The following is a 16552-nucleotide window of genomic DNA, read 5'->3' on the forward strand; positions in this document are numbered from 1 at the left end:
TTGACCTGGGATGTGAGTCCTTCTAGTGCGGGACATTGTAGTATGCCTGCTCTTTCTGTAGTGGGAGACAAGGTGTTAAAGTGAAAGTACTTGCACAAGTCTTCTCTATGTTCGCTGGATGTGATCAGTGAGGAGTGTTGGTCTTCAGATATGAATGCTTTCTGTCACTTGTGGGTGTGTATTCCCAGGTGTACTTTTTTCTCGGTCCTAATACTTCTCTTGAAGGTAATAGCTTAAATTCTAGAGGGATCATTCAGGCAGATGCATAATTTCATTGTCTTCTCTCTTCTCCCGGAAGGCGACTGATAAGATGGTGTGTGTTTTCTCAAACACATATGGCTTGCGTAACTTGGCTTTCCTCCCCAGAGATGATAGCAAAGGTGCTAAGAGTGATAGTTTTCATACATATATGTGTTTCCCAAGTTCACTCTATCCCTGTTGATGATATTTGAGATGTTAAAGTGACATTTCTCAAACTTGCATGATTTTCCTATTGTGTCTCTTCTCTTTCGAGATGGGAGACGAGTCGTTGGAGTGAGTGCTCACGTACCTGTGGTGAAGGTGTGCAGGTCCGCAGTGTCCGCTGCTGGAAGATGATGGCGCCTGGTTTTGACAGCTCTGTCTACAATCAAGTGTGTGAAGCAGAGGACCTAGTAAGGCCCATGGAAAGGAAAGTGTGTAAGAGCAAGGCGTGTGGGCCACAGTGGGAGCTCTCTGAGTGGTCAGAGGTAGGTTATTTGGCAAATTATTTTTGTCCTAGTATTGGATACTTGCTCTTGGAGGATCTACAATTCTATTAAGAATTAGGAGTAGACATGTAGGGTGGAATCCAGTATGTCAGCATTGGTATTTCCTAATTCTTAAGAAGCACAGGTCTGGGTCTTGGGTCTATGGTGAATGCCACACCAGCCATCATTGAGGGTAAACATATAATCCTTAATGGTTACCTTTTTCTTTTGGAACCCAGATTTTTATGGACTACAGGTGTTGCCTGCTTTAACATTGTCGCCGCCCATTATGCCTTCTGGTCAAGTAACCCAATAGGAGAATGGGTTATTCTGAATTTTGAACCTATTAGAAAACAAGGGTCAACAAAATATTTCTAATAATCCCCACCTTATATTCGAAAAATGAATTTGGTAGATACTTTCTAGAGAATTGGAAATGGCCTGGGAGTTGTACCTCATCAAAGCACAGATGTGTTCATAAGTTGGTGCGTGTTCCCCAGTTTTAGGCTAAGCAAATCTAAAACGAGTCCTGCTCTGGAACAAAAAGGGCACGTGTTTCTAAATACAGCACTGAGGGGGGTTGCCATGTAAGTGCCCAGGGGTCTGCAATGTACCATAGTAGTACAATATACATTTTGAGCCACCCATTATTGTGAACTATGATTTCTGTATTTGCAGTTCACTTCTGCTCCCACTGGAACAGATGGCGTATTCCTATCTGATTAATATGGGCACTACCGTAAACTGCTTTGTCTGTGTTTTTTATTGTGATGTGCACTTGATGGTAGTGAGGCTGACATATTTGTCTCTCAGAGGCCTACTCACTGTGAAGAAGGTTGGATATTGGCCTCAGCCTTTTCCACTGTTGAGCTTAAGAACACACTGAAGGGATACCTCCTTCATCAAAGTGGCTGGACCAGGCCAGCTGACTATGACGCCAACTAGATTGGACAGTGCCTTGTTGCCACTACAACATAGAACAATGTTTGGGAGTATAAAAAAGTACATTAATAACTAATAATAACAACCTCAGAACCAATAAAAAAGAAACACTAACTTGCCCATATACAAAGAATCCTAGTCTTTATCAGAGGAGATTGAATGCATGTCTCCTTTACAAGGGGACAGTCACGTACTCGGGAAGAGTTTATTTTCTTCATTGATATTAGGGCCGAAATGTATTAGGTCGCCCTGACTGGGGCGAAGAACATAACACTGGAAAAGGTCATAAATAAGCAAGGGGAAATTTGTAAAGTCTGGCTGCCCTGAACCTGCAGAGGTCTGTTGTTAGTTGAATTTGCTTCTGGTGGGCTAGCTTAAAGCACACACACAGAGGGTGATTTGACACTTGAAGTCACTTTTAGTTGGAGGGCAGAAGCCACTTTGTGGCATAGGCACAATGTTTATTCTCACACACATTCCTACTTAATGACACCAAGATGTTAAAAAAGAGTTACAGTTTTAGATCACTCCTAGGGGATTCTAGCATGTAAATCTGAAAAAACCCACAAAAGATACCCACACTACAGAACCAGTGTTACCTGTGAGTAACGTATTGTTCCTCACCACTGTTAGCAAGAGAGCATCAGTGAATGTAGGAAAGGAGAGAAAGTAAAGAATTTGAAAATGACCTGTACCAGCTTTGAACAGTTTGGTGAAACAATGGATGCCTTTAGTGTCTTTGTAGAGAGTATATGATTTATGACCATATATTCATGTTAATTCCATTTTGTAATTGAGTTTTACTTCTAGACATTGTCCGGATTTACCTGGAGATCTTGGAATTCAATCTAACTCCGCTCACATAGCATGGGCTGTGTATTTAGGATTGCACACATTCCATCCAGGAATTTGTTCCAAATCATATTGGCTCACATGGCTGGAGTGTTGCTTTTGTTAGCGTAGGAGCTTGCATGAATGTAGAATTACAAATACATGTTTTTTCCAAAAAGGAGCTCATGGTTTGTCATGGAGAGCACAGAACACTAACTTGCAATGTCTACCGTCCACATAGATGTAGTCCTGCATATCAACTACAAAAATATTGACCTACCAAAATATTGACTACTAAAATATTGTAAACCCTATATTTATAATTCAAATAACAAAAATATTGACTTCAAAATATCGTCCTACTGAATATCAAACGTTAAAAAAATACTTAACACAAAAATACTGACTACAATAATATTGAGGTTTAAATTAACATTAGAACTGACTAAAAATGTAACACCAAACTATCCAGTTAAAAACAACTATAATATTTAAAAATATTAAATGTATTTAATGAAAACGAATTTTACTTTTTAAAAAGCAATATTTTTTCAATCATGTTTCATAAAATGAAAATGCTTTTATTTTGTGATTCAAAAATATGTATTTGAAAACAAATAATAAAAAGAAATATAACTTTTTTCATACGAAAATATGTTGTGATGGACACTTCTAACTGCAGATTCCTCACCTTTAAAATATTCGGAGGTACCAGAATGGATCCGGAGGATTTTAACAGCATCGCTGGTAGGCAGCATCGTACAGCTCCTCGCCAACTTCATTCCACCCCGGTATTGAGGAACAGAGACACTTATAAGCGCTACACCAGCGGTCTGACGTCAGTTCCTTTCTTTCGCCTCCCTTGTATGCAGATCTTGTGCTCAGTCACATTTTTTCCCTTGTCTTTTGACAGGTTTTTTCTCCAAATTCTTTGTCTAGCTTGCAAGGGTTATGTTCCCTTCTCAAATAGCTGTGTTTAAGTCTTATGGGCGCTGTCGCAAACAGGACAGTTTGACTCAAATCATCCAGGATAGCCAGGATGCCACAAAATATATTATCTGCTCTGTGATGGACAGTATTGTTTGCATGTACAGAGCAGTTGCCAATAATGTCAAGCTTCGTAAGCACGCATATTTGTGATCCACAGGCGTCTTTGGAGAAGTGCAAGCCTCCTTGATGGACATGTAATTTGATGGGTCTCACCTGTTTGACGAGAAGGCTGATTCAGCATTGAAATGCTTTAAAAGAAGTCGTGTGATGGCACGGTCTCTAGGCCTTTCCCTGCAAGGCTTTATCATCACTATTTTTTTTTTTACTTCTTTTTTATTGCAGATAAGCATCTTACACATTGCATTAGTCCACATCATCCATACGAAAATAATTATCAATTTTCTTTTCATAACTCGCTATATAATCAAGTGTGCCCAACATTGTACTATATCTATATCGTACACCCCACTGTTTGAGTATTTTAATCTTCATCAGAAATTGAAAATCTACTCTGGACAACTGGAGCGGTGCATAGGAGTCCCCGATATTCACTCGATTTGTTCCATATTTGTCCCCACGTCTGGGGGCAGCCTCTGTTTACATTGATTCTCTTTTTGGCTACCATACACCAATCTACATCTTTTTCCCAATCTTTAAGGGCTAATATCGCCTGTGCTCCCAATTTTGTGCTATATTTCTTCTAGTAATCATAAATCCCAATGTTATCTATCCTCACTAGTTTGACCCCTTTCGAGGAGGCTACTCCAGCGGAATGGTGTACCGGCCACACCAATGTCCACACCCCTGCAACAAGTACTCCAGTCCTTTTATGGTCAAGGTTAAGAATCAAGCAGACAATGCCCAGGCCATTAAGTTCAGCATTTTTCCTGGTCCTGTGCCACTGCGGTGTCTACCTTCAAGCCAATTTAGTTTGCCTTCATGGACACACGACTACTAGAAGTAACAGGATTTGACATTTTATCCCCAGGTAGCAGAGGGTAACACCCAACAGGTGTGTCTTGCAGATAGTCCAACAAACCTATGCCCTGCCATTCCTTTGAAACTTGCCACACCTCCCACCTGCACCCAAGCATCTTTCAGAGGAGCTCCTTTCCATCTTGCTCCAAGAAGTGGAGGCCGTTTTTACCAAAGGAGTCATGGAGATGGTTCTGTCCGAAATTGGAATTGTCTGTTACTATTGCTATTTCCTCATACCAAATAAGGTCCTATTTTAGATCGTGGCCCTCCCAATGCCTTCTTGCAGAATGGCAAATTCAAGATGCTCACACTGGCCCACGTTCTGCCTGCCTTGGATCCAGGCAACTTGATGGTGGCTTTGTACCTGCACATCTGACTCCTTCGTAGAGCCAGCCAGAATCTTGTCCAGTTTCAGTACTTTTTTCCACCACAGCAAGTCCATGACATTTGTGCTATGATCTTGAGGTTTCAGCCTCTGTCATGGGTCTCAGTGAGAGAGGCTCTGAGATTTCTGGTCCTCCTGGCATCCTCCATCCTACTCGTCCACTACGCTAGGTTGCATATGTGGGCTATGCTAGAACCTTAAGTCTCTGCGGGCTCATCACCAGGGGAATCTGTCGGATTCCATCCAGGTTTTGTGGGAGACTGCAAAAGACCTGCAGTGATGGTTTAACTGGAGTTGATAGGCGTCAGACCCTTTCTGCCTGCTCCAATCAGAGCTGACGCAGTTGACTGCATTTGATCCTCCTCCTGAAGTTGTGGATGTTAGTCTTGTTGCCAGGTTTCCTTTTCAAAATCTGTCAATACAGGGTGCTGGGACAAGTTTGTAGGCTGGCGCGGCACCCGAATTACTGACCCTTACAAGTCAAACCATTGGATGTCTTATTATTTGCAGTCGGTATTGTTGAAGGTTATTTGTAATACCAGACCAGCCATCCTTGTTCAAATCACCTGTTTTAATGCAGTTTCTGAACGGTTTGAGTCATTTGGTTTTTCTCAATCCCTTTGTGATCTCCACAGTGGAATCTTAATCTGGTTCTCACTTATCTCATGTATACGCCGTTTGAACTCATGCACAGCTGTCCATCGTGTCTCCTGACTCTGAAGACTGTGTTTCTGTTAGGAGTAACTTTGGCTCATCACAATGAGGGAATTAGGTGGTGTTCAATGGGAGGAGGCAAGGGAGAAGGATTATGTGATGAGTGAGGTGGGGTGTAAAGTTGTACGGGAATGGAGAGAGGATGATATGTGGAGCAGGAAGTTAAAGAAATTTTACAAGGTGAGAGATGAGTTGAGTTTGACCGTGGCAAGTCTAATGAGAAGAAATCAGATTGTTCCTCCTACTGGTATTCCAAGTCGTATAGTTGCCATTGCACATGAAGGGCATCTGAGACATAACATGACTTAGAGAAGGAAACAACAGTCGATCTGGTGACCTGGAATGAATGGACACATAGAGGAAGTGGTGAAACTGTTTTAATCATGTGCAAATAGTGACAAGACCAACGTAGTAAGACAACCTCCTCTAGAAATCATGGTCTTTCCCATAAGACCATGGAAAAGTTAGCTTTTGATTTTATAGTGCCAGTTAATAGTCTTGGATTAAGAAGTAGGCCTATTTTGATAATAGTGATTATCCCACAAAGTGGTTTGTTGTGGAAACATTGGAGCAAGTTACTACAGCCAGTGTTATTGAATTTTTGGAAAAAGTTTTCATGGAGGAAGGAGTTCCTAGGACTATAGTCTCTGATAATGGGGTTCAGTTCATTTCGAAAGAGATGACAAATTATCTTTCCAAGATGGGAATTGTTCATGAGAAGGTGGCTATGTTTAGACCGCAATCTAATGGACTGGAAGAAGGAGTTAAGTCAAATGGTGCGGGCACATAGAACAACTCCCCATTTGGTTACAGGCTTGTCACCATTCGTATCAATGAAAGGAGGAAAGCCAGGAAGGAAAGAGTTTCCTGTCTGGTTGAGTGTAACAAAAAATGTTTGGGTTGACTGGGTGAAATCAAAAAAATAGTCAGTGGTGTACAGAATAAAGCGAAGGAGTACTATAACAAAAAACAGAACGCGAAGAAACTTTGGATTGACAAAGATGATTGACAAAGATGATCAGGTGGTCTTAAGAAAGGGGTGAATCGTTCGGAAGGGTGATAGTAAATATTCTTCTCCTCATACAGTTAAAGAAGTGAAGCATAATGTTGTTGTTTTGAGTGATGGAACTACATGGAGTTTTTGGACTGTGTGTAAAATCAACAAACCTCAGTGGAAGAAGTGAAAGGGGGCCAGAGTGCATAGATGTACTTCCTTCAATTAGTAATAGTAATGAACTCAGTATCATTCAGTCACTAGTAAGATTAATTGCATATTCAGTCTCTAAGCTGAAATGTTAATTCAATGTTGCTTATCTTTCAGCCTTTGTTATTGAATTCAGAGTTTAAGTATTAATGTTATCATGTTATTTTAGTTCATTATTTTAAGGGGAAGATCATGTAAAGTTGTGACGGGTGGAATCTTCGCTATGTAAGTGTGACATCATTTGAAATATAGGGGGAGAAGAGAGAGAAAGCCAAAGAAGGAAAGGCGGTTGATTTATGCTGGGAATGCAATGACAATAAAGAAACTAAGGTGAAGAAACTGGTGTTCATGAAATCTTTACTGAGATACTCCATCGGCTGGACCCTAAAAGATCTTTAAGCTTTTACATCAGTCATACCAAAGGGTCAATGAACAGCCCTTTGTGAGGTTCTCTAGGACAAAGAAAGGCAAGGGAGTGTAGAAAAATGACTTTGTGAAGGTGGATAGCATTCTCCCTAAAGATCTGCTACACAGTAGCCAAGAAGCAGCCTTCAGAGGTGTTAAGGTTCATATCCGCTAGATCCAAGGCTGATTCACTGCACAGGCATGCCGAGAGACTGTCCTTGACATCTATCACGATTCAATGCGGGCGTCAGTATGCACATTCACAAAGCACTACCGTCTTGAAAGCCAGGTTTGACAGAAATGTCATTTCACCCATTTGGTCCTGCATGACCTTATGGTTTTAATCATTGCATAGACCCACCACCTTGGGAAGTACTGCTTTGGTATCTATTCTATAGGTGAGGAGTCTGCAGTTAAGAGTATCCATCAGAAGAACAAGTTGTTTACGTTAAAAAATGCACTTTTTGGTAGCTACTCTAATCGCAGATTTCTCACTGCCCTCTCTCCTACCTTTTCTGGGGAATGCTCTCTTTTTCCCCATCTAAAATGGTCCCAAATTAGAGATCTGCTTACTGGTATCTTTAACTATTGTTGGGTGCTGCGTTGGAAAGAACCAACAGAGTTTAGAAAGAAACTGCTGTTGATGTGCCAGGGTGGCTCTTATATGTGGCTCTATTGTTAGTTCTGGGGCTGAACGAAATCAGTGCAAAATGCACGACGTCATGTTCTGATGTTCCAGAGAATTACTGTTTAAAATCCTCCAGATCCAGTCTGGCACATTGGGATATTCTAAAGGTGAGGAATCTCTGTTGAGATAGATCTACCAGAAAGAGCGTTACCGAATGTGAGTAACTCGTTCACTCACTTGCTCCATCCTCATTTTGGCAGCTTTAGTACTCTCACTCCATTGCGCTTCTTGAAACTTAGCCTAACATCCATCTGTTGCTCTATTCATTTGTTGATAAGTATCTTCTGTTTTTACTGTGGGTTCCTAGTCTGAGTTTTTCGGAGCCTCCTGCAGTACTCTCCTCTCACTTCCCTTCTATTTGAATGGAAGTAAGATCTATTAGTTAGGGCAACCATAAATTCACACTCATGCACACCATTCTTAACAAACCACATACCACAACCAAACTCATAATGCACTAAACCTTTTTCCTGCTAGTAGTAGGTGGGTGAGGTAGTTGTCAATATGGAGTCCTGTGGAGGATCCACAGTCTCTCTTTACTATGTGGTGTTGGCTGGGTGTCGGGGTTTAGTGTGTTATGAGTTGTATCTCTTGCCTATTGTAGAAGCCTAAATGGTGGAATCCGTAAAAGGATTATCCTGATTACAAATTGGTGAGACTAGAGGTTTTTACTAACAAATAGAACCCAATATCTCCTGCCAAGATATCACTTCACTGGCTTTCTGACACAGCCCATATAGGTTTAAGGCTGTATAATGTCAAATAATTGATTGGATATAGTGATGCAGAACTACGAGGCTTCACGCAGCAGGACAGTCCTTTAAGTAAAACATTCACAGGCTTTGTGTTTAGATAATTTAACTGACCCTCAAAGACACAGAACTTTAGGGTGCAGGTTTCATCACAAAGCTATCCTTATAATTACACTGAATGGCACTAGACATCAGCTCTATCTCCCTTCCTACCCAACATTCACAGAATCGGGCCTTAACATAGCAGATTAATCCCTCTGGTGACATTGAGCTGGCAAGCACAGGACTCAGAAAGCAGAGATTTTTCACAAGCTCACATTTCACACACCAGTGCTCTCCTTAAGTGACTTGCAGCATATTTGTTCATTTTAAACGGCAGAGATTTTTATAGTAGTACATGGCTCTTAATGGCTTTTGCTAAAATCATACAGGTTTAGACATTTTAGCCACAGACAATATGACAATCCTGGAGGCTTCGTGCAATGTACATGTTGGGGTTTTAGACAGGAGGACTATCCAAAGGTATCTGGAACCTAAATGCTTAGGTCTCAACAGAGCTATCAAATGCTGAGGTCACAGTTACAGAGCTGTCTGACCAATTCAGGCCTCATGCTGAACTGACTCAGAAAATATATGCAATAGATTTATATAGCAGAGCTATCTTTAATGGGTATTTTCTTTAGATATTTGAGAAAGCTCAGGTGACACTGATTTTACAGACTGTAGCAAGATACATCACAGAGATCTCACAGGTACATTAACTACAACTTCAAAGTCTCAGATACACCGGAGCTATCTCTCAGGTGACACAGAACCTGCAAGCTCAGGCCTCTGATAGTAAAGCTATTTTATTAGCTCATGTTTCACACAGTGGAGATATGCTTGAACTGACACACCACATGTAGACTTTACCTATAAAAAAAGAGTGACAGTTCTTATGGGTCACAAATCAAATAGGCATTACATTTGGACAGTAAGGGTATGTATGATCAAAGTTACTGTCAACTTACGAACTTTGGCATTAGATAGCACATCTTTCGCTCTTGCTGCAAATAATTTATTGGTTCAGTGGCCAGTGGAGCTACCCTCTCCTAAGATAAGTCCTGCTCTGTTACTGGTGGGTCTTGAATAGTTGAATGCTGGTCACAAAATATGGAACAGCTGCAGTTGCAGCAGAGTGCTACACTGGGCGACTGTTTAGGAGTGACCCCGATTCATTGCTCGCTTGATAGTACAGCGTGGACTCAGTGCTCAATGTAATTATTTTGTAGGTATTCCTAGTCTAATCACATAATATTTAAATTGATGTGCACCCACCTCAGCCGTGTGTGGATATCCTTGATGGCATTAATGGCCAGACCTGCTGAGGCTCCCAACAAGAGGTTAGGATCTCCAACTAGAAAAGCTGGCCCACGGTTGGTCTAAATAGGTCCAAATGAACACAGTGCCAGTACAAGGAGAGTTATCTGTGTTTGGCTTCCATTTCAACACCCCAGCCAGTCAGGCTTAGCAATATATCAGTCATCTATACAGATCTTCCAGATGTGACTCCTGATTACTAACCGCTCCATCTCCATGCCCCGGGGCTGTTGACATTCAGCTGTGTCAGAGTTGGTTCAAGTCGGGAATTCCAGAGGCTGAAGATATGTTTAAAGAACTGTATGTCTGTAAATGAAATCTATCTTTTTCCATGTACTTGGGTATCAAGGGAGCTCAAATCTCAATGTATAGACAAATGCGTGACCAGCATCCATCTGATTGCAAGGAAGTTTTTTTTCACTCAGGATGCATACTTGTGCTATCTCTTGAATAACTTTCAATGCCTAGACAAAGATGGCAATAAAATTAGGAAGAGTTTGATCACCGTCTCTTTCATATGATAAGAGCGGTGCCTTTTGTGGTCAAAGGTCAATGCTCCAGTGGAGGCGACAATGGACAATACCAGTGCTTTGTTTTCTCATTGACTGTGTTGTATCTCATAGCATGGAGCTGCTTTTTCTCATTTCCTATATATGCGTAATGCAACAAAATATTTGTGGACACAAGAGCAGTTGATGGAAAGAAAAGTATATTACTTATGGCATAAATAAGGACTATCACTCTGAATTTGCACCAGACACATTAATGGTCTTGTTAATTCACAGTTTGAATGGATGTTAATTGGCAGACTGGTTCACCACAGTGATTAGTGTGTGCATGAAATAATGTCTCGGAATGTTCCATTTTGTCCAGCTAACCTCAAACCAGTCAGTCAGGGATTCCTGACTCTGCCAAGCTATTTCTTCACTTAAGTCTGCAGCTCATGCTAGTAATTGTCATGAAGTTTGATGTCTTAACCTACCTCCTCCAAGTTTCGTTTTACTTACTTTCATACAGTGAAACTAAGAGACACGTGTCTGTGTTGTTGGCATGATTGTTTTTGTGCAGGAAGACACCATCCTGCACAAAAACAATCAAAGTTGGCGTTTTCCTCGTGTTATGTGTGCTGCAGGAAAGAGGTAAAAACGAGAAGAAATGTAAACATTTCCCCTTGTTACATTTGCTTTTGGAAGGCATTAGTTTTAGCGCTGCCCCAGATTTATGTTATGTTGTAAATCTGGGTCAGTGTCAAAAACCATGGGTGTTGCGTGTGATTGCTTTACTCCATAATTACATGGCCGTGAAAAGCCACGTAGGGTGGCTTTGCATGGCCTTATAAATATGGGATGGCACTTCGACTCCTGAGCGTCACAAAAGTGCCACTCCGGCGGCGCAACAGTGCCTCAGGGCCATTTTAAATATGCCCCCAAGTTCTCTCCTTTGCATCCTGCTGTCTGCCTTAAATTGTGAAGAATCCACCCATCCTCACCTTCACATCTCTTGCTACTTTACTCTTCCCTTGCTGTGTGCTAGTGCTCAGCTCCTTGTGGCTCAACAGGTGTCATGAGACGGGAGGTTCGCTGCTCGGTAGAGTCCCACTTGTGTGACGAGGAGGCAAGGCCCATCAGCGAGAAGGAGTGTACAGGCCCTCCTTGCGACTGGCAGTGGACAGCATCCGACTGGGGACCGGTAAGCCTTTTTCCCTCTTTAATCTTTGTTCCTCTTTCAAATGGGGCAAGATGCGTGAATTCTCTGCAGATTATGGCTCAGCTCCGCTATGTATATATATATATATTCATGAATACAATTTTGTCCTAGTGGGCAGTATGGGCTAGTCAAAATAAATAAAATTACATTGGAACCTACTCTTCATTTAATGCGTAGAATCACAACAAAAAGTCCATAGCCTTTTTGACTATGTGATACTGCCCACTAGGGTTCAGTTGTGTATATGAATCTCCTATGGATTTTGGTGTGCACTGAGCACTTTATGTTTAGGACTATGACTGCCATGATTGTATTTTTAATCATGGGATGAAATATGGTACATTGGTAAATATTTGGTGCCACTATATTGATTATTATTATTGTTGATAAATTGCTTACTATCTTTAGTTAAATTATAAGCTCTATGTGCATATGTAGATTTAAGTATTTTTTTATGTTTGTTTGAAGCAGCATGTGATATTTGTGAGGTTATTTGTAGAGCGCGACGTTCGCTCCGGAGGGAGCATCTTGGCGCTAAAGATCCTGAGTGGCCAATCCTGGGGTTGAAGGAGGGATTAGATGGCCGCTTTAGCGTAGTCATCGGAGAGGTTGAAAATCCAGGTTTTTAAGAGCTTTCTAAAGGGTTTTTCCAGCGTTTGTTGTCTGAGAGTTTTGGGCAGGTTGTTCCATGCTTTCGTGGCCAAAGAGCTTAAGGTTTTGCCACCCTTAGTCTTTAGGTTATATTTGGCCGGGAGGATAAGATTATCAAGAGACGAACGTAGGGAACGACTAGGGGTGTAGTGGGGGAAGCGACTGGAGAGGTATTTAGGGCCGGTTTTGCTGAAGGCACGGAAGGCAGTGATCAGAATTTTAAAAATAATTCTCTTATGGAGAGGCAGCCAGTGTAGTGAACGGAGGGCGGCGGAGATAGAGGATCTGCGAGGTAGCCTGAGTACTAGTCGTGCGGCGGAGTGAAGCACACTTTGAAGTTTTGATAGTGTGTTCTTTTTTGCCCCTGCAAGAAGGCCGTTGCAATAGTCTAGACGAGAAATTATAAGTGCTATTGCAACAGTTTTCCTGGCATCGATAGTAAGGAAATTGAAGAATTTTCTGAGAGATTTGATTATTCCAAAGCATTTTCCAGCTACTGTTCTAGCATGTAGGTCAAAGGAGATGTCAGAGTCAAAGATAACGCCGAGATTTCTGGCGGATGTAACAGTCTGGGGAGGAACAGCTGAATCGTCTGGCCACCAGAGGGCTGGGTTGAAGGAAGCGTTTCTTCCAATTGGAAGGATCTCAGTTTTGTTGGAATTGCATTTTAAATGGTTGCGATCCATCCAGCGGAAGACTTCAGTTAGACAGAGTTTAAGGTTGAGCTCGGCGTCAGTGGAATTGTCATCTAGTGGCACGATGAGTTGTGTGTCATCGGCGTAAGAGGTGACTGGTATGCCGAAGGAATCGATCAGAGACAAGAGGGGAATGAGATAAATATTAAAAAGAAGGGGACTCAGGATGGACCCCTGCGGTACACGAAGCATGTGGTGTTTAAAAAGCAATACAAAGATGGCACTTGCTATTGTTATCAAGGCTAAGCAGTAGCCGAAACACATTTAACTTTTTTATGGGGTGTGATCAATAAAATCCCACTCCGCAGTTAACGGGAGAGTGTAGGGGCCTTTTTCGTAACAGAAGAGACTGGGAGTGAATATTGACATATGTATATATATATATAAATGCATCCACTACAAAAGTTATTTGCTCACAAGGGGGATAGTGGAACTGTGTTTAACCACCACACCAGATGCGTTACGGGGCTGCTGGGCCTTGATCAAGGGCCGAAACGTGTCTGGTGTGGTGATTAAACACCGTTTCAATATCCCCCGTGTGTTGAACAAGGGCCGATCCATGTCTGGTGTGGTGATTAGACAACAAAAGAAGAGAGGTCCGGTCATATACAAAGCTACCAAATATATGAGCAAGGAGATAAGTGGTCAATATTAATCACAGGTACTCCATTTGAGTAGGAAAGCCCTCACACACCGACCTAGTCAGTGTCATGCTTCATCATCGGGCCCCACCGAAGAGACCGAGTGTCTCTTCGGTGTGCTGCGACGCCAGAAATACTGCGGAGCTGGTCGTGTGGGGAGGACGTGTTGTGGAGATTGCTAAATTAAAAGTGACTGAGGGTATCGAAAAACTTTTAATGAATGATCCCTAAGACACGAGTAAGTGGTATATGTGTCTGAATTTAAAGGCCAAGGTTTTTAGGATATTGAATAAATTCAGCTAAATACCACAAGTTTATTAAAATCAGTCAACATGTTTCTGCCTTATCTGTGGTATATATTCACCATGGCATTCTTCAGGACTATACCCCGGCGGTATGGACACTCTAATAGTCCACCCTAACCTGGGGACGTGTAAGTGAAAAAAGGAAAAGTGAAAAAAGTGCTTAAAAATTAGAAGAGCAATTGCTCATTCCAAAAAAACCCAAAAATTCAAGGGTGTATCAGCACCTGTAAAAGAAAATGACAAAGACAAACAGATAATGACATACATACGATTAGTTTATGTCAGCGTAGTCTTATTATAGTGCTCATAAGATGGTGGCAAACCTTTGTGTGCACACACAATAACTGATATCTTATGCACCATCCAAATAGCCCCTAGGGGTATTATACATGCTAAGAGGTGAAGTGCTAAAGGTGATTAAAAAACTACTATGGTAGTGCTTTGGGATAAAAACACGGTGTGAATTCTCCATGAAGAGGGATCAATTTGACCAAACGGTCGGTGTCCCCTTAGGATGGTAATTATGGAGAAAATCTCACTTTAAAACAGGGCGCTACTAGCACCATGGGTCTCGGGAGGAGGATTGGAGCGCGCTTGGCACATCCTAGGAAAAGAGAGGAGGTACATGTCAACAGAACCCAACCAACACACAGGTACTTAGCTTATGGTCATTGTGAATGGCGTTCCGCTGGTGATCCAGACTCACGCCCTCTGCGCTCACAACCCGCTTCTCAACCTGCAAGAATCCTCTGAACCGGACCCCGACGATGGAGAGCGGGGCCGGTAAAGGTGTTTAAGAGCGCTTTGCTTCAGTGTGCGCGCTCGATTCCGGGTTGGGCGTGTCCCGCCCAGGTCGAGGCCTGGAACGCATACGCCCACTAAGGCGGGACGCGCCCAGGATCAAGACGAGGCTTGGAATAATGAACCTATCCCTGCGCGACGGCCACAGAAAGGCTGGTGGTTGTCAGGGCAACCGTGGTTGCTCTATGTTTACGGGGAAGGTTCTGGGAGACAGATTTGATTAAAAGGGGGTCAGATTATTTATTTAAGTTCGGCGGAAGACCTTAATCCATGAGTGTCAACTGCTAACAATCATTGAGCAAGCAATGCCAGAGCAGAAGACGAGTGTTCCATCATTCTCGATATCAAAGCACCGCTTACAGTGTGGGTGTGAGTAGAAAGTGTCATTGCAGAATTTCACGCACTATCAAGTCCCTGCAAGGTGATTCGGACCTACAGGGGACAAGATTAAATAATTGCACATTATGTAGAAACCACCTGGTATTTGGTGTTTAGGTGATATTTTTCAGATTGCATATGTGTCATGTTAATAGCTCTCCTTACAGACACATGAAGTCTCTGGGTTCATGATAGGACTGAATTCCACGGGACATCGTCATTAAGGCCATTGGTATTTGTCCCCAAACGGTGTACCCAACGCTGTTCTTTTTCGAACAGTCTATTTTGTACGTTTCTTGTGCCTTCCAGAACTTCAATAACAGTCCACCTTATGTCGTTGGTGGTATGATTCTTGTCTAGGAAATGGCGACTCAATTTTGTTGTTATTTTCTTGCACCTTATATTACTCCGGTGCTCACAGATCCGTTGTTTCACTTTTCTGGTGGTCATACCTATGTACCGGAGGTGGCAAGGGCACGTGATCAAATAGATCACGTTGATTGAGTTGCAGTTTGTATGCTCACGTAGGGTCCACACTTTCCCTTCTTCCAGTGTCAGGGTTTTTGTAGCTTGTGTCAAGTGACAGACACTGCAGTCCGAGCAGGGATAGTGTCCGGTGATTTTCGGGAGACCCCATGATGTTGTCACCGATGGTGTCGTGTTTTGTGGTTTCTCTTTTGGGCGGGTATGGACAAGCGCATCTTTTAGACTGCGCCCCTTTTTGAATGAAAAAAGGGGTTTATCCCAGTCCTTTTTAACGGTATGCACAATATTCCAATGTTTGTTTATGCTCTTTTTCATGATATTTGAGAGACTGCTGTAGGTGGTAACACAGGTGAGTGGGATCTGTTCTGGATTGTTTGTTCTTTCTTCAAGGAGGGACTCCCTTGGCTGGTTTCTCGCCCTTTTAAAACCTTTGTTCAAGGTTGGAAGAGGATAGCCTCTGTTTTTTAGTTTTTCGGTTAGATTGGCTGATTGGTCTTTGAAATCTGCGGTCAGGCTACAATTCCTTCGTAGCCTGAGGTACTGCCCGTAAGGGAGATTTTCCTTCAACGGACGTGGGTGAAAGCTGGTAAATTCCAGCAGATTGTTCTTTGCAGTCGGTTTGTTGTGGGTTTTTGTGGCCAGTGTCGTACCACTGATTGAGATGACTACATCTAAGAACACAATTTCTCTTCTGCTTGTGGTATTGGTGAATCTTAGATTGGGGTCCAGGGTGTTGATCCATGCAAGGAAGACTTTCAAGTCATTTTCACTGCCATTCCAAATGATCAGTATGTCGTCAATGTAGCGTTTCCACAAAAGCATTGACGAAAAGAAGATGGCATTTGGTGGGAGGATATGTTTGGCCTCGAAATCTGCCACATACAACCCCGCTACGCTCGGCGCGAAGGTGCT

The 16552-nt window shown here is 42.3% G+C and overlaps 1 protein-coding gene across 2 annotated transcripts in view; it reads left to right on the forward strand.

The window, feature by feature from the left end:
- LOC144755115 (ADAMTS-like protein 2) overlaps window positions 1-16552 on the forward strand; it is a 319957-nt gene that overhangs the window by 197372 nt on the left and 106033 nt on the right. For both annotated transcript variants that reach the window (XM_078643636.1, XM_078643645.1), the window contains 2 exons: window positions 515-728; window positions 11510-11665. In XM_078643636.1, coding sequence (XP_078499762.1) covers window positions 515-728; window positions 11510-11665 — 370 coding nt within the window. The remainder of the gene's footprint in view (window positions 1-514; window positions 729-11509; window positions 11666-16552) is intronic.

The sequence above is a fragment of the Lissotriton helveticus genome, chromosome 1_1, assembly GCF_964261635.1.
Source record: "Lissotriton helveticus chromosome 1_1, aLisHel1.1, whole genome shotgun sequence".
NCBI classification, from domain to species: Eukaryota; Metazoa; Chordata; class Amphibia; order Caudata; family Salamandridae; genus Lissotriton; species Lissotriton helveticus.